The sequence below is a fragment of the Perissodus microlepis genome, chromosome 5 (genome assembly GCF_051167445.1).
Source record: "Perissodus microlepis isolate ML-2025 ecotype Zambia chromosome 5, ASM5116744v1, whole genome shotgun sequence".
Classification (NCBI taxonomy): Eukaryota; Metazoa; Chordata; class Actinopteri; order Cichliformes; family Cichlidae; genus Perissodus; species Perissodus microlepis.
Window position 1 is genome coordinate 4,782,209 of NC_140465.1, and position 21,652 is coordinate 4,803,860.

At 41.0% G+C, this 21,652-nt stretch overlaps 1 protein-coding gene across 1 annotated transcript; it reads left to right on the forward strand.

Annotated features, from left to right (window-relative positions):
- Nucleotides 1-458: 458 nt before the first annotated feature.
- On the forward strand, nucleotides 459-20,995 carry nucks1a (nuclear casein kinase and cyclin-dependent kinase substrate 1a). Its single transcript, XM_084927462.1, has 8 exons — nucleotides 459-783; nucleotides 9,495-9,544; nucleotides 10,991-11,075; nucleotides 12,011-12,057; nucleotides 12,155-12,307; nucleotides 15,563-15,712; nucleotides 16,340-16,489; nucleotides 18,299-20,995. The coding sequence occupies exons 1-8, from the start codon at nucleotides 767-769 to the stop codon at nucleotides 18,550-18,552; spliced, it is 906 nt and encodes a 301-aa protein (XP_084783588.1). The 5' UTR covers nucleotides 459-766; the 3' UTR covers nucleotides 18,553-20,995.
- Nucleotides 20,996-21,652: the final 657 nt, after the last annotated feature.

The window sequence follows — 21,652 nt, forward strand, 5'->3', positions numbered from 1 at the left end:
ATTCTTTTACTGAGACAGGGATAACATGTTAACTACAATGTGGGCTATAAATGTATAAATGCAACCGCTACCTGCGCTTCATGCTGCAGCAGTCTGCCAGGTGAAACAGAGGAGAGAAAGGCTTGTCTTAGTAACAGCCACATCAAAGAGATTAGTGAAATACGATATATGTTCATATGAACATACATGCACATTATAACCTATTGATGCAGCGTTGCTTTATGGTCTTGTGGGACCCACACTGAATTGAATGTATGTATCCAACCTGAGGGCCTCTTTTTGTTTTCTTAACAGTGTCATTTCAACCGAGCCTGTTAACGGAGGCGGGGAACTGTATGCTAAAAATGCTCTGATGAGCAGCTAAAATATCCAAGAAGAAGAAAAGTCGTCGTTTAAATCAGCCAATGGCAGCAGCGGAGCACCGCGCTGCGCCTCTCAGGGTTCATTGGGGGGCGGCCCTTGCCGGGGAGGCCCCACCCCTCAAGGCCGCGTAGTTTGGTTGAGCACAGGCTGCAGTTTCAGTTTGTTTTATTCACCATTTTGAAGGTAGCTGGAGGTAAAAAAAAAATATAAGAATATTTGCGTTAGGAGGACTACTGGCTGCCGTACTTTTATTTTCACGCGCTAGCTCGGACGGTGGAGTTGTGCGTCAACCTCACTCCCCTCGGTATTTTGCAGAGCGGGAATCTATATTCCTTTCCCCCCCCCCTGTGCTTTTTCTTCTCCCCCTTTCTCACATCCTTAACCTCCACAGTATTCCTGCAAAATGTCAAGACCAGTGAGGTAGGTGTGCTAAATATGTCTTCTGCTCTCTCCGAGTTAATAACGACACTGTGCTGGCGCCTGGCGTAGCCGATAACGTGCACGTCTCCACCATGTTGTGTTTTATGAGCTGGGAATTTGTTTATTTCATGAAAAAATAATGGGAATGTGTGCATGCGTGTGTGTATGTGCGCTTCTCTTCTCGCGTGTGCACCCTCATTTTTTTCTAATATGGATCCCAGCGCTGTGGACTGTTCGCCATGTCTTGTGTGGAGATACGCGCAGCCCGCCGCCGTGTCGTGTCTATCATGCTTTTAAACGGATCCATGATGTGCATTGTTGGCTGCTATGTAGGCCAAGCGGAAAATTAGTCGGTGTGATTTAACCAGCTACGTTTTACGGCTCACTTAAGCCAGGCCAGATAACGTTTTTCCCATTTTGTTTGAGAATGAGAATATGGCTACCCATTCATCCAGGGTAGGCTCCAGAAACGCTAATACACCCCCACACGAAAAAAAAAAAATCTCCGGAGGAGGTGGTGGTTGGCCTCGGGATTTGATCTTGTTACCGCGCAGACTGTGCGTGTCGTGTTGTAGTCGCCATTACATCGCATTTCGGGGGGGGGGGTTCGTACTTTGAGAACATTTTTAAAAATGGTGTCAGCCAACGAAAATGTCGTTGTTGTTGGGGGAGGAGGAAAAAAGAGCACTGAGAGCGGGTCTACATTTACAGAGCTGGCAGTAAATTAACACTGCTGGCTGATGTCAGAGGAAGGCGGAGAACTACAAGAAGTCACCACACCCCCTCCAACCCCCATCCCCATTGCAAGATCCCCGCTGTGATTATAACGCACGAGGTGCATTCAGACCTTTTATTCAGATTAAAATGCCTTTTTACGATTACTGTAAATCACATTAATGCTAATCTAATGTAAATTCAGTTCTCGAAATTTTGTGGCGACAACATGGAATCTTTTACTGGGTCATTCTCGCAGAGACAATTGGGTGAATATTTAGGGACTGTATGAAAATTACTCCTTATTTTAAAAAAAAAAGCTGTGAAGTTAAAAGAAATCCGACATTAACTAATGTTCTTCTTAATCTTATATTCGGGTTGAGAAAACAGGGTTTCTGCCTTTCAGAGTTTCTAAGCTTTTAAAGGCATTGCATTAAAATAAATTGTAAAAATAAGGGCTTAGTTGGATTTAAAATGTCTTGAGGTATTTTAAAAATGTTAAAATATGCTTTGTAGGATTTTAATATTTACTTTTTTTTACATGCTTAACACAAAGTCTGTACGTGAGCCCTCAACAGGTATAAAACTAAACATGTCGATTAAGACAGGTGAAGTCAATGAACTTTGGACAAAATAACACTGCCTTACTCTTTTTGTCAACACTCAGATTACAGCAATCACATTTGAATAAACTTTATTGGAATTGTTACTTAACAAAGCTTGAACATGTGCGCCATCCAAATGTTGCATGCCATATACTCATTGTCTGGCAGTAAGTGATGGATTGCAGGGCTGCCTCATATAACTGAATGCTGCACTGTGAAAGATTTGGGACAATGTGCGCCAACATAAAATCTGAAAAGGATGAAAGAATAGTGCTCTCAAAACGATTAAAAAAAAAAGCAAAACTCAAATGTTTAAGCATTGAGTTATAATTTTAAAGTCACGAGGATGACCAGTAGAACAGGACAAATGTCTTTAGGAATATAAATACTTTCATGCTGAAAAACAGCAAAACAAATAATTAGCATGCGTTACATAGAAAGGGCATTTGATACCTTGGGCAAGCTCTGCTGGAAATAGCATGTTTTTTCTGTTTTTGTTTTTTCTACACATAAATAAAAAAAAAATAAAATAAAATCAACTCGATTAGACATTTCCACAGATCCATTGATGAAGTCATTGCAGTTAAGATTTTTGCATTTTGTTCTTTACTGAGGTTGCCAGAAAGTCAATACTAAAAATGACTGTTGGACTAGATACTCATTTACAAAAGTGTTGTGTCCCTCAGCCGAGACAACTTCACACAGCACTGTTGCAGATACACAGGCACACAGCCCCTCCCCTCACTAGCAGCTAAACACATGAACAATAGTTGACATTTAAAAAACTTTGAGGAATTTTGTAAAGCTCCATTTTCACCAACATTGACGCATTACATTGTTATAATAAATGCTAACCTGCCACTGTACATTTTAATGTTAGCTGTTAGCCGCCATCCAATAGCTACATTAGCTGCCTGTTAAATCCTCATTAACGTGGTGGCTAGCGACAGTGGCTATTAGTAAAATAATACATTAATATGGGAGCTATGCTGCAGGCGCTGTCAGTTCTGCCCATCTGTATCATTCATAGACAGTGTTACTTTAACATAATGCAATTATTTGTGCCTATAGTGTGTTACATTTACTCTTAAGACAAAAATTGAAGCAGTCTGCCAGAAATGATAGCAGCCTACTTTACCAACTCTGTTTGATTAGAAATGAAATAAGAAGCCATGTCAGCAGAAGCACAGCTATACCTCAGACACCTTAAAAATATTCTTTTTGTTGTGTTGCACCACCCAAAAAAATCTTGAACACATTCTTTACAGGTATGTTGCTTGTGTTACTCATGCTATTGTTTTTAATGCTCAAATCTCCTGATCAATAATTTACTACTAGTTTAAACAAGGAATAATTGAGACCAATTAACTAGTCTAAAAAGAAAAAAAAGTTATTCTAAACTCAGCAAAATCTAATGGACAAGGTTAAACATTGGCCAAAAAGCTGCATGAGACTATAACATTCCTTGATAATCAAATGTTTTAAATATTAGTGAGAAGTGTGGTACCTTGCGCTGTGTCTACAACTGCAGTATATGGTGATACATTGCTTTGGTAGCGAGGCTTTATCAGTTAACTCTAATATAGCCAACTTCATGTATCTTTTTTTTGGAGGGGAGGCAAGAGCTCCACCTAGACCTCGGCAGCATAGCTTTACGTTTTCACAACCTACTGGGCTACAGAATTTAACCATAGAAAACTAATTACCAGGATAAAACAAATGGTAACTGATTATATCATTTATATAATTAAAGTTAAATTAATAAGCCTATGAAATGGTCATAACTTGTTCGATACTAGCATGATAAAATTGTTTATATACCCTGCCAAATAAACAGAATGTACAAAATACAAAAAGATAAATAGAACTGAGAAAATAAAAATAATAGAAAATGAAATAATAAATAGAATAATTAATAGAAAATAAAACAAATAAATAAATAAAAATGTTATGATTGGTATGGACTAGTTTATTTCTTAAAAAAAAAAAAGTTTTTCTTTTGATTCGTTTGATAAATTATTTGCAGTCATTTGCATTTTCTCAGGGACAAGGGATCCACTGGTGCTATTATTTCCCTCCATGCTACATCATGCCTGGATTATGGTTCGATTGGAAATACACTACACTTTGACCTACGCCGTAACCTGAACTGGAATATCATTAAAATGGTGTTTTTAAAAGAAAAAAAAAAGATGCAATTGTACACTTGTGTGTTCAACCCAGCTGTGATGACAATGGCACAACGTGCCAGATTCTAAAAGTTAAGAGGTGCACAGCAAGTCAGATGGCCACAAAAGCAGTGGTGCATGCTACATGATGTGATGTCAGAACTCATCCCGGGCCACCCACGGTGGGTCACGTGGCGAGAATAAAAACACCATAAGAAAACGAAAGCTGTCAGTCAAATGGTTGACCACTGTCAGGAGAGCTATTGTGTGTAATTAAGAGCTGTTTACAACTGTTAATTTGCTTGTTTAATAAACAAAATCTAACGTTGTGCATAACATTGCGCACACAGTGTCAGATTAATTTGGAAATGTTGCTAATGTCAGCATTGCTAGCACCAGCAGCCAGGGTTGTCAGCCTGTGTACAGGGTGGTTGACTGTTACTCCAGTTGACTGGTTCAGTGCTCATTATTGTGATTTGTCCCCCCGGAGCCTGGTTCTACTGGAGGTTTCTTCCATTTACAAGGGAGTTTTTCTTTCTTACTATCACCAAGTGCTTGCTTACAGGAGTTGTCTATTTTAGGGTTTTTACCTTTACGATATAAAACACTTCTAGATGAATGTTGTTGTCATTTAGCGTTATATGAATTTAATTAAATATGCCAATTCAGTCAGATCAAATGACCAGTTCTGTAGCAGCTTTGTCAAATTACTTAGCCTAATAAACTGTGTGGTTATCTACATCTTAACACTGCTTGTTTATGAGCACATTATTTTATCACTGAAATTATAATGGGTTCTGTTGTAGATTAGTGGAGGTAGCAATTATTCTTTGTCTACCATCTGTGCTTGTATGCTAACATGAGATTGAGTCTGATATTCATTATACTTATGCCACATTTTGCTTCACTGGAGCTCAGTTTGCTTTAATTCTTGTATGAACTGCTAGCTGCGCTCCTTTTTTTTTTTTTTTTTCTTTTAAATGCAGCTGGTAGTTTTACTCATAGGCAGTATAAAAGCTGCATTCTTTTAAACGGCCACCGGGGGAGATACAGTTGCTGCAAAAAGACTGCCAACCCTTTATAGTCAGCATGTGTTGATCTTTTTGATGTTACATCACGTTGCGTGCGCCACTGTATTTGAGGTGCTTCAGTCAGTCGTGCCCCGCTTCATTTTTGTAACCTGGCGTATTGTACCACGACCGTCACAGCTGGATTGAAGACAGTACGATTGTGTCAGTGTTCATCATTTTAATGATGGTCCAGTACAGAAACTCAGTGCTACAGGTGATTGTGTGATGATGACGTGGCAGCAAGCTAAATGACCAATGCAGAGGGTATACTGGCGCCCTGTCTGTTTGAAAACGGCTTTCTGATTTGACTTCTCTGAGTAGTTTCCTGTTAAGTTTGTGGTCTGTTACTATTTTCAGGCTGTGTTGAATAAAATATCATGCCCGCTTTGTAATACTTAGTCATACCGTGTTTCAGGGTAATACTGTGTATCAACGGTATACTCATTAGTTAGAAACTTCTGATTGACAAGGCACTGGCCAATTATCATTCACATCCGGTTTCAAAACACCAAGATGGCAATGGTAAAAATCTTCAGAGAGTTCAAAACAAGATTTCTAATATCAGTTGGTGACATTGTTTTGCTGTATCCATATTTTGTACCGTTTTAGGTTTCAGCAAAGTAACATTACCGGTTTAATAAAAGGCAAAAGCCCACTGCTGATCTTATTCAGGACAGACCTGCTGTTTCGCTCTGGGAAAGTTGCCGTAGTCTAGTTCTTGTTTTCTTCCCATAATCTTGATCATCTGAATAAATTACACTCAGCCTCATTCACCATTAACCTCCTAAGACCCTAACTCTTCCACGGCATGCATTTTTAATTTCTCTTTGATATTTGGGCTGATTGGGGCCCGATGAATGTAAAAACAAAGAATTACCAGATTTTTTTTTTTTTTTTTGCCTTATTTTTGTTTTTAAGAAAAATAAGAGCCACATCTGAGGATATTCGTTTAAAATTTTGATAGAACAGTAGCAGTATAATGTCCTTGTAAGTGGATATCAGGCCCTTGCAGAGCAAAATTGAGTATTTTGGTCTAAATAAGCCAAAATGTGATGTCCACATATGTGGACGGCAGGTCCTAGGAGGTTAAGAAAATGTTCTTAAACCGAAGAAAACATAGTTTCCTGGAAACTTAACCTTGGAGTCATGAAATGTGTGTACCACAGAGTTCTGTCCTCCCCACTATGAGCATGTTAATACATCTAAAGTCATCAGTCTAAATCAGCAGGCTCGTGCTCATTGCCACGCCTCTATTTTGCTTTTGAAGGAAACTCTTTCTCTGCTTCACCTGCCTTGAGGTGAAGTAGGGAAAGAGGGAAAACAGACAGGCTTCAGGCTTGGCTCAGAAGTTCTCAGTGGAAATCAGTTTTTGTGACAGCTCAGGTAGTGTGAAGAACCTCAATGGGAGCAACTTTTCTTTTCTTTTTTTTTTAAATTTCTTTATTCTCGCTTGAACTTGAGCACAAAACTGCAAAACTAAATTTAGACAAGAAGCCAGGTGAATGCGGATGAAAGTCCCATTCCTTGGTCAGGTGACATAAATGACTAAAGGCTCATATGTGGTCCAGTATGGAGAGATCTTGCACAGGACTGCCAAGGAGGCAGTAGTGTTACGATAATGGGATAATGGGCTGGATTAATGCAAAAGGTGTCACGAAGTCTGAAATTTACAGTTGGCACCCTAAATACCTGTTGATCTGCTGAAATATTGGCTGAGACGACTACCAGAGAAGAAATATTCCAGCATGATGAGTCAAAGACCACTGGCAACATCAAGAAGACTTTCTAAGGAAGAAAATAGTGAAATCCAAACTTGAGTTTTATATCAGTTCAGCAGAACGTCTTTGGGGTATTTTAAAGAGAAATAAAGAGCAGCACAACCTCTCCAGCAAATAGCAGCCAAAGTAAATGTCTCTGAAGAATGGCAGATCATCTGTACAGAAATATAAGCGACACTGTGCTTTCTGTGCTAAAGAGATCGGTGCTATCATTAAAATAAGTACTATGCATATATAACTTTTTCAATAATAAGTAATGTCCACAACCCAATACAAGAAGAAAGGGAACTACTTGTATAGGTCAATCTATTCGATCCTTATCGTGTCTTTTTATACGTAAAGAAATCTGATTAAGTAGAAGTGATACAGAATCAGCTCCGCAGTGACAAAAACCTCTAACAGCATTTATCTGTTTCTCAACCTGACCCGGGAAAATGTCCAAGCATCAGGACCTCTAATCTTCACTCCCGCTTAGAGACTAAACATCTTGTAATTTTATCCTTTTAAGGTGTTTTTAGACTCAAGACACAGTCACCAAGCTAGCTATTGAATGCAGTTAGTCTAAACGTGCGAACATGCGTTTAGACAAAGTTTTGACAGATTTAAAAATAAGTTAAAGCTAATATCTTTATTTTTTGGAAGATGCTTTTAAATTACTTTACATTTAAGTGATATTGCATATTGGCCATGTATACTGTTAAATACAAGCATTTGTTTTAATGTATTATTTGCATAAATGTATCTTGCTCTAATAAAGTGGATTCAGTGTAGGGCTGGGCAATATGGCCTAAAATCCATATCACGGTATAATTTGAAGCATGTGCGGTAACGATATATATCGCGATATATTCCTTTCTTCTATTTACACACTATAAGGCGTGCTTAAAATCCTTTAAATTTCTCAAAAATCAACAGTGTGCCTTGTGTATAAATTCTGGTTGTGCTTACTGACCTCGACCGATTTCATGTGGTACACGGCACTCAAAAATCTGTCCAAAATGTTTTAGTACGACTTTGCTAAGCTACGAAGCCGCACCGCTTGACGGCTGCCGTATTCAGGAGCCTCGCAGAGTAATCTGGGTCCTAAACTCCGTCCGATTCAGGTCCCAAAGTCAAACGAACACTACGGCATCACTGAGAGTTAAAAACTGTCTAAATTCTTTCATCTGTAAATAAATGATCAGCGTTGCTGCTTTACCAGGTGTAACAATTACATTTAACATCCAGGCATCCATGAAAACAGAATTTATTAAATTCAGTTAAAGTTAGCAGGAAGTTAGCTCGCTAGCTTCCACCTAAACATGATATAACATGTTCTGATTGAGAGATTTCTGAAACAAATTCAAACGTACAGCTCTGCTATCACTTCAAACATAAATGAAGACAGAAAACTAAACAGCAGTGACGTTTGTAGGGTTACTGAAGTTGGGCTAGCTGGTATATAATGATGTGCTACGTGATCGCTAGCGACACAGCTATGTTAGCATAACATAAACACAGTGAAGCTGGAGGATGAACGCTAACTTTTTTCCACTCGATAAAAGTTAAGTGAGGGTTTCTGGTGGTTGGGGACAAATGTAATCGCATGGCAGGATGCTATAAACGGGCCAAACTTCAGTCAGGAGAACAACTGAGATAATCCATCCACAATACGAGGTTAGTCATTAATATACTGCAACAACACGGGAATAGAGCAGCTGCGAGAGAATTCAGCATTAATGAATCAATGGTAGGGAAGTGGAGGGAGCGCAGTTTTTGGCTTTCCTCATATTCCAAAATTGCTTCGTCTCTTTGCTTTTACTGTCGCCCGGCATAATTTGCAGATGATGTTGTTTGCAGCCGCTGCAATGCATTCGACCAAAACAGGCACAGCTTGATGACACCATCAACATGCGCTATCGCGGTAGAGCGGTATAGTCAAAATCTCTACCGTTGGCCAGATTTATATCGTTTCTACCGTATACCGTGTATACTGCCCACCCCTAATTCAGGGGTAAATTTTTTCCCAATGATTTTAACCTGAACTGTCTGTTTGTCTTGGTCAGTGCTGCTCTTCAGTTTTCCAAAGAGCGTGTTACCTGAAGTGTAGTCAAATACTGTCACTGAGACCTCCCCCATACACTTGGCCAAATTAGCCTTTGTAACTGTAGAAGGTAGACCAGTGTCCAGTTCAGGGCCCCCTGGCTGGAAGGCGTTTTATGTCTCGTACCAAATAATACGATCGAGACATTCATACACAGCCAGCACGTTGCCACTTGCACCACCTGAACTGCTGGACATTACATATGATAGCTTTGTTGCACTCTAGTCTACACTGTCTAATATCGGGTTAAGGCAGTAACTTTGTAATCTAATGCAGTGTGTTCTTCTTCACAGGAACAGGAAGGTGGTGAACTACTCACAATTCAATGAGTCTGATGACGCAGGTAAGTGAGGCTTCAGATGTGTTTCATTACAAATGGAGTGACACAAGGGCAATGTACAGATTAGTCTCTGCTATAGATATTTAGCATCAGTGCACAGTAATGACACAATTTAAGGTAAAAAGTATGAGGTAAAAAAAAAACAAACCTGTCCTGTGAGGCGATACTGTGTTTTGGTACATTTATATGCGCACCGTTTCTCTTTACTTTGTGTCGACCAGTAAATAAATACCTCTGCAGAACAAATGTTGGACAAATCTGTTCCAGTTTTGTGTCTGAAAGTAAACAGAATTTCAGCTGAGATATCAGATTTTAAATCCCCAAATATCAACGTTGGTTTTTAAAATGCTTCATCAGTTGGAATCTAAAAGATATTCAGTCTCCTGAGAAAATCATGGTCCAAGTTTCCAAGTTGAGGCAAAGTGTAAGTTCTTCATGTACTGGTTTGGCTCATGGGGCGAGAAGGTGGCTGGGTACGGCTGCCTTCCTGACCACTCGTTACTGCGATATCCAGCCAAAGCAACAAGGATGAACAAAGTTAATTTGCGCATTTTTGTCCATCCTGTAAGTACAAAACTAATGGTCTTCTGTTAGTTTTAAGTATAAGCAAGCTAGCAATAACTGAGCCTAACAGCTGGTTTTATTCTGGTAGTGTTTTTCTTTTAATACAAAGAAGCGGTTTGTTGCTGCAACATTTTTGCCTGCTCTGGATTATGGAGATATTCTATATATGAATGCTTCTGCTCAGTGTTTCTGGATGGTTGATACTGTGTCTCATGCTTCTCTGAGGTTCAGCACAAACCGTAAATTTCAGTTATACCCTCGGGTATGATGGCCTGCTTTGGCCAGTCAGTCTCATTTATACAGTTTTATATATTAGGCGATACTCGGATTGCTGCCTTCCTATATATGTTCCCTGGTTGCAGTGAAACATGCTGGTCATTATTCTCTTCGTCCGCATGGTTACTTGTTGCTTTCTGTTCCATTTGCCTGAACTGAACTTGGCAAAAGAGCTTTTGTCCATTTAGCCCCCTCGGTTTGGAACGAGCTGCAGAACAACGAAAAAATGACAGAATTCGTTTATTAAATGATTTTAAATCAGAACTAAGAATCTTTGAGGCCAGTTCCATAACATGCAACTGTTTCAATTAGATTGCTTGTCATTTTAATTGAATTTTATTTCATTTATTAAAACCCCCCCACAATATTTAAAATTTATTTGTGTGTGTGTGTTGTTGCCTTTGTTTAATTGTGTAATTTGTGTAAAATCTCAGTGGGATCTTCCTGGTTAAATAAAATAAAAAAATTAAAAGTCATTGAGAGTAATTTAGAGTGGTGACGTTAGCATTTAACTCAAAGCACTGTGATGTCTTAACTGGTATCTTGTAGAGCTGCTAGCATGATATTGAGTTGTGTGTCTTAAAGGTTAAAAGTGCGCTTTCTCCTTAGATGAGGAGTATGGTGACGACAAGCCGAAGAAGGTGCGACCAGCCCCTCGTGAGCACAAGCGCTCAAAGAACTCGCAAGATGACAGGTGAGCACTAAGTGGAGATTTGGTAGGATTGTTGGTGTCTGGTTACAGTTTCTAATGCAGCGTCAGACACTGTGATCGATTTTACACTTTATCACTTGGATCTAAAGGTCCGGCAAACATGTACATGGTGAAGCGTATGGCGATCCGTCCTGATGAGCTGTAGACCTGAGCCTTTATAGGAAAATAGAAAACAGGAAATAAATTGTTGATTAAATATATGTTTGAAAAGGAGAGATCCAGGTGACAGTTATCAGTTTTTCAGACAGGGCTGGAAGAAGGGAGGACAAAGTGGAACCTACATCACATGTTGTGTGTATCATGTAGTTGGCACATAGGAAAAATCAGGATATCAGAATATGCATATTTTTGTTAGTGAAAGATCTCAATGGGAGGATATTAACTGTGCCAGAGACAAACACTGGCACCGTTTATCAATTTGTTTAATAGTTCTTGGATATCAAAGCAAGTGCCAGTGCAGTTATAGTGCTGAGTCTCTTACTGCTGCTGCCACCTGTGGCCCAGCCCACCACAGGTGGCCTTTATTCTCTCTATCATGTGTGATTATCGCGCTGTTTAATCGGCATGTTGGTGTGTTATTTGGCAGATAAAATCACAGTTATGTGAATAAATTAGTCAAGTCTGAGAGACTGAATAGAGGGGAAAACGGTTGTTTTGTATTTTTACATTTTTTACTCAGCAATGTAACAGTAGGCAAAATGAAACATGCTTCCCACTGAATGAATGATGTTGAATCAGTGAGAGTAACACTGGCTGGAGCTTATCAGGACATCTTTCAGACCAGTCCTCAGCACATTACGCCCATATTATTTCATCCATGCCAGTCCATTGCAGTCTGTCTTGTTGATGAGTTCCTGGCTGCCTTTCCTCGACTTACTGAAGACACTGTTTTGTTTATTTCTTGTTCTGCTCCCCAGTGAGGACTCTGATGACAAGCTCTCCAAACCCAAAAATGATTCAGCAGGTAAGTCAGTCTGAGCTACATGAAAAAGGTTGACTCTCTCTGAAAACAGCTGGAGTTTGATTAACGCTCACTGACTTCCTCTGTGTCGATACTAAAGATGACTTTGGCAGCGATGATGAAGACAATGACTTTGGAGAGGAGGAGGATGAAGATGGAGGAAGTGACTATGAAGAAAAAAGAGGGAAAAAGGGAAAGAAAGCCAAGGTGGAGAAGCCCAGCAAGCGGGGGCCGAAGAGAAAACGGGCTGCAGGTAACGCAAGTTTGTTTGAACGCTACTTCTAATTCTCTGCTACAACTCTGGCAGCATGAAACACTGAAGACGTATGCAGCTTTTAATGTTGATCAGCTTTGTTTGTTGTATATGGAATTTTACTTTGGACAGTGTTATGCACACACACGGTCAGATTGACTAAGAGGGGCAAATGATGATGGGCTCGCAATCTCAGGAATGCGGTGATGGAGAATGGGAAGATCTGGGAATGCTCTCAGGGCTTCAATTGGCATTATGCTAATTTATAAACAAAAGAATGCAACAAATCAAATAATGACCAGCAAACCTTTGCAAGAGTGGTCGGAAAACAAGCAATCAATCATATCAAAAAAATTCCGCATAAAATTCAGATCACTTAATGGCAGCTGAGGAAGAATCAACGTTCTGATGTGAATGTGTTTGTGGTCTAACTGATCTAACAAGCTCTGATCCAGACTGTAGCATCGAGGTAGGTCTGGATCAGGGTTTAGGTGGAGATATTGAGGTGTTATTTATCTGTTAAATGCCAGGTCTCTCTTGGAAATGAGACTTTTACCTGGATAAATAAAGGCCTAATAAAAAAAAGTTTGAGTGATCGAGCACATGATTTTGATTTGCTCAGCTCTCGTCAACCCTCTTGAGTAAAAAGGTTCAACCTCTGAGAGCGGTACACGGCGCTTATGTGTTTAACATTTCCACAAAGTGTTTTCTTGAGAAAACAAAACCACTCAAGGAATAAGTCATCGTTTTGAGATTGATATTAGTCATGGACTCTTTACTGGTCGCCTGGTAACTGGTCTAAAGGAAAAACTAACCAAGAGCCTCTTGGTAAAAAGCTCTACCTTTATGTTTAGTTTTTTAAACTCTCAGAAACATGCTGTAGTCTGAGCTTCAGATGTGGCGCTATACATTTTAGCCGCATCAAAGAAACAAAGGAGTTGGCAGCTAAAATGTCAAAACTGTCTAAAGTTTGATCGGTTGTGCTCTGTCTGTATTCTTAGATGTGACCAAACAAGGCGGATGTCAGTTTATCAGCTGTGTTCTGTGTAGCCATGGCGGTGTGTTATAGCTTCAGGAGACTCCACAATGTTATCCTCGTGGTTTTATCTTAAACGATAAAGAGATCATTGACATCGATCGCTTGACATTACACATCCAGCTGGAGGATATCTCACTCAGCCCACCACAGCTCGAGAGCACTGGATGTGCTCTCCTGGACATTTATTCCTCCCACACTTTCAACTGATTGAAGCGTTTGCTGTCCTACAACGGTCCCCGACACTGTGATTTATTATTACTGTGAATGGAAGCTACGGTGGACGAGGCTGATCAGTCACTGTCATCTGCTGAGCTGCGACTATAAATACTGACAACATATCGGTATTTGTAATTAATATATTAATTAATTGATGGTCCGGACAATATCCTGTTCGTATCTGCTGCCCACTTTTTAGTTATAGCGGAGCCTGTGGAAAACAACTTTATGTTGCTGATTTACCGTATTTCCTGGACTACAAAGCGCACCTGAATATTAGCCGCACAAGCTAAAATCAGGGGAAAACCCTGTTTTGTACATACATTAGCCGCACCTGACTAAAAGCCGCAGGTGTTTCAATGTTGACTTATCATATGTAAGAGAATATGCACAAAGGGAATTGTCAGGAAAGAGATGGCTGTTTGGAGACACATCACTTTTATTAATATTTTGAAAAACAAGTTATGGGTACATATTTGCATAACTTTTTAGGTATATGTACAAGTAGAGGTAATTACAAGTACGGAACATGTACTGTGCTTCATAAATGAGTAACAAATGTAGTACATAACAATAACCTACAGCACACCAGAAAAATAGATTGGACTACCTTTTAGGCTCAGGTGCAGTGACACGGCTTTAACAAGAAGAAAAGTCAGTCATTCACCACCATCTTCCTGCGCACTAAAACCACCAAAGTCCTCTTCTCCAGTGTCGGATACGAACAGGCTCAGGATGGCTTCGTCATCCACTCTCAGCTTCTTTCCTTCGTTGTCACTTTCAAAACCAAACAAATCCTCGTTGTCAGTGTCGGAGTCGAACACCCTCAGAAGGGCCGTGGCGGTGTCCTCCTCTCCATCATGCAGCAGTCCAGCCCTTCGAAATCCGTTGGTGATCATGGATGTTTTCACACTTTTCCACGCTGTCAGATTCCACCGGTGGAGTTGAGCATAACTTGCTTTTCGCAAGTTTATCGCCGCTTGTCATCCACGCCTCCTGCTGAACGCGTAGCGCTACTTGTACGGCACTATGTTGCCTGGCGGATGGACATGTGACCAACATACCACTCTTGAACCCCGATACTGTGTGTCTGATCACATGCCCTTCCGCCAGGCAACGTAGTGCCGTACAACAGCGGAACAAACAAAACAAATCGTCTTACGATATGACAAAAATCATGGACAATCCATAGAAAAGCCGCACCTGACTAAAAGCCGCAGGGTTCAAAGCTTGTGCAAAAAGTAGCGGCTTATAGCCCGACAATTACGGTAAATCAGCCTTTATATTTCTGCCTCATCAACAAACAAGTGAGTAGTTACACACAGAGAGCTCTGTGTGTGTGCATGTGCAGTGGAGCCAGCAATGTGGGCCTTCAGATGTCCTACATGGCATAAATGGCTTACCTGCAATGCTCCACTGTGACTTTTCATTACACATCAGGGTTGTACATGTTGTGTTTGTGCTGTATTGCTTTGCTGCTAAGCTGTTTAGGCATTATCCCCTCACGTATGTTCATTAGTTACAGTATGGATGTGAACCGTGCGCTCATGCTGGTAGCCTGCGTTTGTGGTATTCATACTGGAAGTGACTCCTCAACAGCAGCAGTAATAAGTTTTCTGTGTTTGGGGCACTCGGTATACATCATGGAGGGTGGATGGCACCGCCTAAAGGCCACAATATACCAGTGTTAATGGGTGCATGCTAACCACCAGCCTGCACTGGCATGGCTGCAGCTGTTTTGGTTTTTGCTGATCTCGCAGAGGAATGATGGGACAGTAGAACTGTCCTTTTTTTGTTTTTTACGACCAATTGATGTGGAGGGTTTGTTGTGGAATTAGTGGATAGGTCTACGTCTGAATAGAAATAAAGTTGCATGATACCGGAGATCAAATAAAAGCACTATATAGAGCAGCATTAAGGCACTGTTTCCGTTTGTCTTGTTTGTTTTACCCATCATCCTCTGAGTCGTTGTGTAACTGTCTGTGTGTGTTCTTGTGTAGATGACAGCGATGACGACAGGGAAGTGAGTCGAAAGCGTACAGTGCGTCAGGCGGCCTCAAAGGCCGTGTCCAAACAGAGAGAGATCCTGCTGGGAGATGGAGGCAGCGAGGATGAGGAACACGAAGATCAAGAGGAGTCCTACATGGACCGTATGTAGAACACAGCACACTTTGATACAGCAGCTCATGTCTTCAGTAAAAACAATGTTCCTGTATCTTCATTTGCTAGAACAAAGGCAACAGTGAGCTGTTTTTGTAGTATGAATTTTGATCATAGCTTAAATACTATTTTAACTAGTAATTGTTTTCAGACTTTAGGTCTGTTGGTTTTTAGTTTGATCTATAGCCTCCATTCTTCGTGGCAATAGTACTCATACTGTGAGCATGCATGCACCTTTTTTGGCCTCTTTAAACCATAGATAAACCATCGGTCACTACTCCCATCTTTTATGTATAGTCTGTGCTTCCCAGAAACAGATGTAGTAGTTAGGTATCAGTAGACTCCCAAGTCTTGCAAATTGGGTGTGACCCAGAGAGCCACAACAGTCAAACTGGAAATGGAATCATCCTCTAAAGCCGCAGTGCTATCATGGTATTAACTGGAACTGGATGAAGACATTAAAGTAACTCAGTGTTTGAAATGGTTTTTGTTTTAAACTGAAGCTGGGGAGGCTTTAATATTCCAGGCATGCTGTGTATGTATGTAAACAGTGACTCTTGTTCAGTTGGATACCCTCTGTGCTCGCTCTCTGAGATTCTTCTGTGTCCTGTTTGCAGCTGACGAGTCTGGCAGCGATGAGGACTTCATGGTGGAGGATGACGATGACAGCGACTACGGTCACTCCAAGAAGAGAGGCAAGAAGGTGATTCGACGGCGACGGACAGACAAGGAGAAGAAAAGCCCCAAGCCACGGCTAAAGGCCACAGGTGAGGCAGCCAATCAGAATACAGGTGCAGGAAGATGGGTCCCAGTATGCCTGTGACGTGGCTTCCTTGCTCACAGTAACTTCATTGTGCAGTCACAGGAGGTCACTGCAGTATTCTCCTGAACAATAGGTGTCGCCATTCAGACAGTACAACCACAAAAATGCTGATGTAGGAAGAGAAGTAGTCAAAACCGGAAACAACGACTTTCCAAGTGTTTTTTTCCCCCACAAAGTTTTCAAACAGCTGCAACATTTCCCTCTGTATATCTGTGTATCTCTGAGCACACAAAACCTTCAGTTTTTACACCCAAGTTGTTTATTTTAGGAACTGTCAGAATATTAAATGAATATGTTAAGTAAGTTGACATGCTGACTGTGAATCCTGTTCAGAAGTTACAATCTTAAATGCTTATACAAGGCTGGGTTGCAGGCAGAGAAGCCCAAGCCTTCCTCTCAGTCACGTCCAGCTTATCTGGGGAAACACGGAGGCATCCCCGGGCCAGCCAAGCAATATGATCCTTTCAGTGAGTCCTGGGTGAGGTGTTCTAGGCATGTCCCATTAGGATTTGACCCAGGGGGTGACCATCTCCAAGTAGCAGGGCTATTTTGAACCCCTCTTGAATGACTTAACTCAGAACCCTATCGGTGAGAGAGAGGACAGTCAACCTTCTAAGAAACCTAATTTCCACTGTTTGTGTCTTATTTTTGCCTTCAAAATAATGAACGATAATAAGCTGCAGCTCCATCTGGTGGCAGATGGCTACGTAACATTTAGGACACAGCGATTTGTAGCATTTTCAATGGAAATGTTAACAATTAGATTAAATAACGAGTGTGTCGGGTACTAGTGACAATAGCGGCGATCAGTCGACTAGTCATTACCCTGCCCTCCCTTCTCTCACCCCAACCGGTCGCAGCAGATGGCCCCGCCCCTCCCTGAGTCTGGTTCTGCTGGAGGTTTCTTCCTGTTAAAAGGAAGTTTTTCCTTCCCACTGTCGCCAAAGTGCTTGCTCATAGGGGGTCATATGATTGCTAGGTTTTTCTCTGTATGTATTATTGTAGGGTCTACCTTACAATATAAAATGCCTTGAGGCGACTGTTGTTGTGATTTGGCGCTGTATAAATAAAATTGAATTGAATAGTCGCGCACATCGTGTTTTGTGTGCTCTAAAATGAGAGCTGAACAAAATTTTCTTGACAAATGCAGGAGAAAAAACCACACTCCGTTCCTCATACTGTCAGAAAAACTTTCCTGTCAGGATCAAGTTTGTGCAACCCGGCACATTCAGAATAATCCACCTTGATGAAACTACAGCACATCACCACTTCACTCAATTAGTACTGCTCACTCAGCGCAGCCTGTCCCTGAAAGCATCACATCCCTCTGTGTTTATCCGAATCTTTGTCTTGTGAGAGGGAAAAAGTGCTCATTTCTTCCAAAAGTACAAATATGAATGTGGATAATGACATTAAGTCATAAATAAAAGTAAGTCGCTGCTTGCTGACAGAAATACTGCAGCAGGCTATTACAGGACTACACATATGCAATGTACATTAACAAGTACTTGTTAAGGTTGATGGTGCAAAATTGTGTCACTGAGTGGATCCTGATCAGAAATGGAAACAGAAAATATGAATTGGTTTGCCTTTGCTTTGCACCTTTGCTTCAGGTGTGTGCCAGTGCAGAGCAGTGGGTACCGACCAGTGTTAAATATATTCCTCATTGTGAGTCAGAGTTACATGGCAGCCCACCTGTGTGCATTTACCTGTGCGATTAGTCACTGACTGATTTGTGTCCCTCTCTCTGAAGTGACCCCCAGCCCAATGAAAGGAAAGGGGAAGGGGCGCCCCAGCACCAAGGCGATGGAGAAGAGCTCACCCAAAGAGGAAGAAGAGGAGGAGGACCCAGAGAGTCCCCTGGAGGAGGAAGAGGAGGAGCCCGAGAAGAAGGAGAGTTCCCCAGCTCCCAAGAAGACAAAGGAGGCCGCAGGAGGAGAAGAGGAAGAGGAGGACGAGGAGGAGGAGGATGGCTCAGAAGAGGAGGCACCCTCTGGAGAAGACTAGAAGATGGTACCCATTTGAAACCCATCCTCCACATCTCTCTCTGTCTGTTCTCAGTGGGTTTTTTCTGTTCTTCTTTTTGTTGTTTTGTTTTTTTTTTCTTTTTGTTTTGCTCTGCGTTTAGACTTTTGTTTGTTTTTTGTTTTGGTTTTTTTGGTTTGTGCCGGTGGCCTGGCTCAGTGGTTTGGACTTGGTGTGCTTCTTTAACCTCCCCCCTCCTTCTCGCTGCCTCCAGCTTGGACATAGTGCTCCTGTGGCTGTACAGCATATGTAAGGACTTAGCATTTTCTCTTCATCCTTTCTGGATTTCGTGTGAAAACTGTCAGCGCTAGCAGGCATCCGTCCCGAGTGTGAACACACCCCTTCACTGCTGTGTATCTTTGTTTCCTCCTCGCGGTTATCAGGCATGACTGGCCACACTCTTTATTTTTTTTACTGATATGTGTCGGTAAGTTGAGCACTGTATTTGCAACATGACGTTGAGTGAGCACGTGCAGGCAGCGGTCAAGCCTTCACCCTCTCTGGTTTGTTTTTTTGGCACCAGGTGGTTGTTTTAGACGGTTCTTTGAGTTTGAGCAGCGTCTTTTAAATTCTTTTTAAAGCTAGCTCCGCTTCCTTCAGACACTTTGATCTACATAGTTTGCGGCTGCTGCTTCGTTAAAAGTGTAACTGGGTGTTCGCTACATGTCAGACTGCCACCGTTGCACATTTCAAGAAGACACACGCGTGTGTGTGCCTTTGCATACACGCTTAAATTTTCATTGGGGTACTTTTTGTATTTTTCCTCTAAGCCCATCAGCTGCCTTTGTGAAATGGTTTCTGTTGTTGTACATCAGGCTTTCTAATAACCTCCTTTTAAAAAACACACACAATTTCTATTCCCTGCATGGCTACAGCATCTTCTGAACACTCGAGCCCTTGTGCCAGGCATCCTGAAACCGTTTTATTTTAAGAAAGAGGTGTTTTTGTTTTCTTTTCTTTTGTCTTTTTTTTCTTTTCAGAGTTAAAAAATGAATGTTTTTCTCCTGTTGGTTATTGTTCTAATTCTCTATTCAGATTTTTTTTGTAATGTTTGTTTTTTAAGAAAAAGAAATAAAATGTATCTTGATTTTAAAGAAAAAAATGTCGACCCTATCCAATCTGTTCTTGCCTGATGGTTTGATCAGCCATCCCTTCTTTGACTTATTCTGTCCTTTTCATCCCCCCCTCCCACCCCCAAACACATCAGCTTTAGCGAGGTCCATGTTTCCTGGAGGCTTTTTTTTTTTTCTTTTTTGCCCACATTACTGTTTCCACAAGTGGACACCTTTTTGACTCCAGATTTCCACAGTCCTGCGACTCGGGAGTAGATTAAAAGCGGGCAGCTCGGTATATATCCGGCATTTGTTTCTCTGTCAATGCCTTAATTTTCATTGAGTTTCGGTCGTGGCTCTGATTATATCATCACTGGAGGCCCGAGAATGTAATCTGTCCTCAAGTTTTAGGTCTTTGCTACAAACGGCAAATTAGGCTTAAAACGAGTCAACAATCTGTACGATCAGCAATCCAAAGCCATAAAACGATCTCAAAACTAGTGACTCGGAGATCAGGTGCAGCACTTGTGAGATTAAACGTCTTTTGTTGTGTTTTGTTGTGTTTTTTTTTTTTTTGTTTTTTTTTTTTTTTTTGCAACAAATAGTGTTTGATGTCAAAGCGAAAAAACAAAGAAAAAAAGCAAAACAAAAAAAACAAAAAAAAAAAACAAGTGTATTGCGGTCTTGGGAGTGTGTTTTCACATCAAGTCTGAGGCTGCAGTAAACGTCAGTCCTGGATGTGTACAGGACCCACTCGAACCTAGTCCCTGGTTCAGAAGCACATTCGATTGTTTTCCGACTGTCCTCGTTCGCAGGTTAAAGTGTTTTTTCTACGTTCAGGTCCTGAATTGGCACCCATCTGTAGCTACTGTCATTTTCTGATTGGAACTTAAAAAAAAACAAACCTCTGTTTATATCAACCTAACGCTGTTAGCGGTAGGGTCAGATAGCGGCTCGTAGTTCACAGCACTGAGGGCTTGAATGACGTTCCTATCATCTTCCCGCAGGAGCCACATGGCATAAGGCTATGAATTTCTCCTCTCTCATTCATTCTACAACTTCTGTTCTCTTTCTGATGTCTTTTTTGTTTTGTTTTTCTTTCAATCTACCTTCAGTTGTACTGGCAATGTAAATGTAAGCCAAGTTGTGATTCCTACAGGAGACCAAGTGGAGAAGATTTTGTCAGTAGTATGGAAAAGGAACACTGAACTCTTGAATCTTTTTGCATGTTGTGGAAAAGTGCGAAGCGGTGATGATGATGGTGGTAATGGCAATATTGTGGTCTTACAAAAAAAAAGTATTAACAACGATGTTGATAATGTTTTTGGTTTCCCAGCTTCTAATAAAGGCAACCTACTTTTTATACAGATTAACTACTTGTTTTGTGCCGTTGAGCTCTGTGTGGGTGGTGACTGGAGGGATGAGCAAGAAGGGTTTGATGGGTAATAAACTGCAGTGCCCCCTGACTACCACTTGGGGGCGGCGTGTTCAACAGCACCACTATGTTTTCAGATGTTGATCAGGTCTGGTCACCAGATGCTATATTTAGATGGGCTTAGTGACAGTGCTGCTGAGGCACTCCTAACCCAGAGGGGGTAGGAAGAACATTTGATTTGTGTGTGTGTGTGTGTGTGTGTGTGTGTGTGTGTGTGTGTGTGTGTGTGTGTGTGTGTGTGTGTGTGCACGCATATATTCCCTCAATTTTACACTAAATGTGGGACCTTTCTATCTAAATAGATTTTACACAGAACACAGTACAGTTTTGTTTTGTTTTTAAGCTGGTCCACAATTAATTATAAAAAGCCCCAGCCACAAACCATCAGTCTAATGCCACCTGAGCTCTTTAGAGCTTTACACAACATAAACTTTAGTAAGGCCTTGAAAGCCAATAAAACAGGATATAATAAAAGTGAACTTACAACACTGATAATATAAAGTGAAAGGTCAGAGGCTGACTAAAACTACAGCGAGTGGAAATAAGGATTAAAATAAAGTGCAGAGGTAGTTTGGTGTAAGTCAGGGGTCCCCAG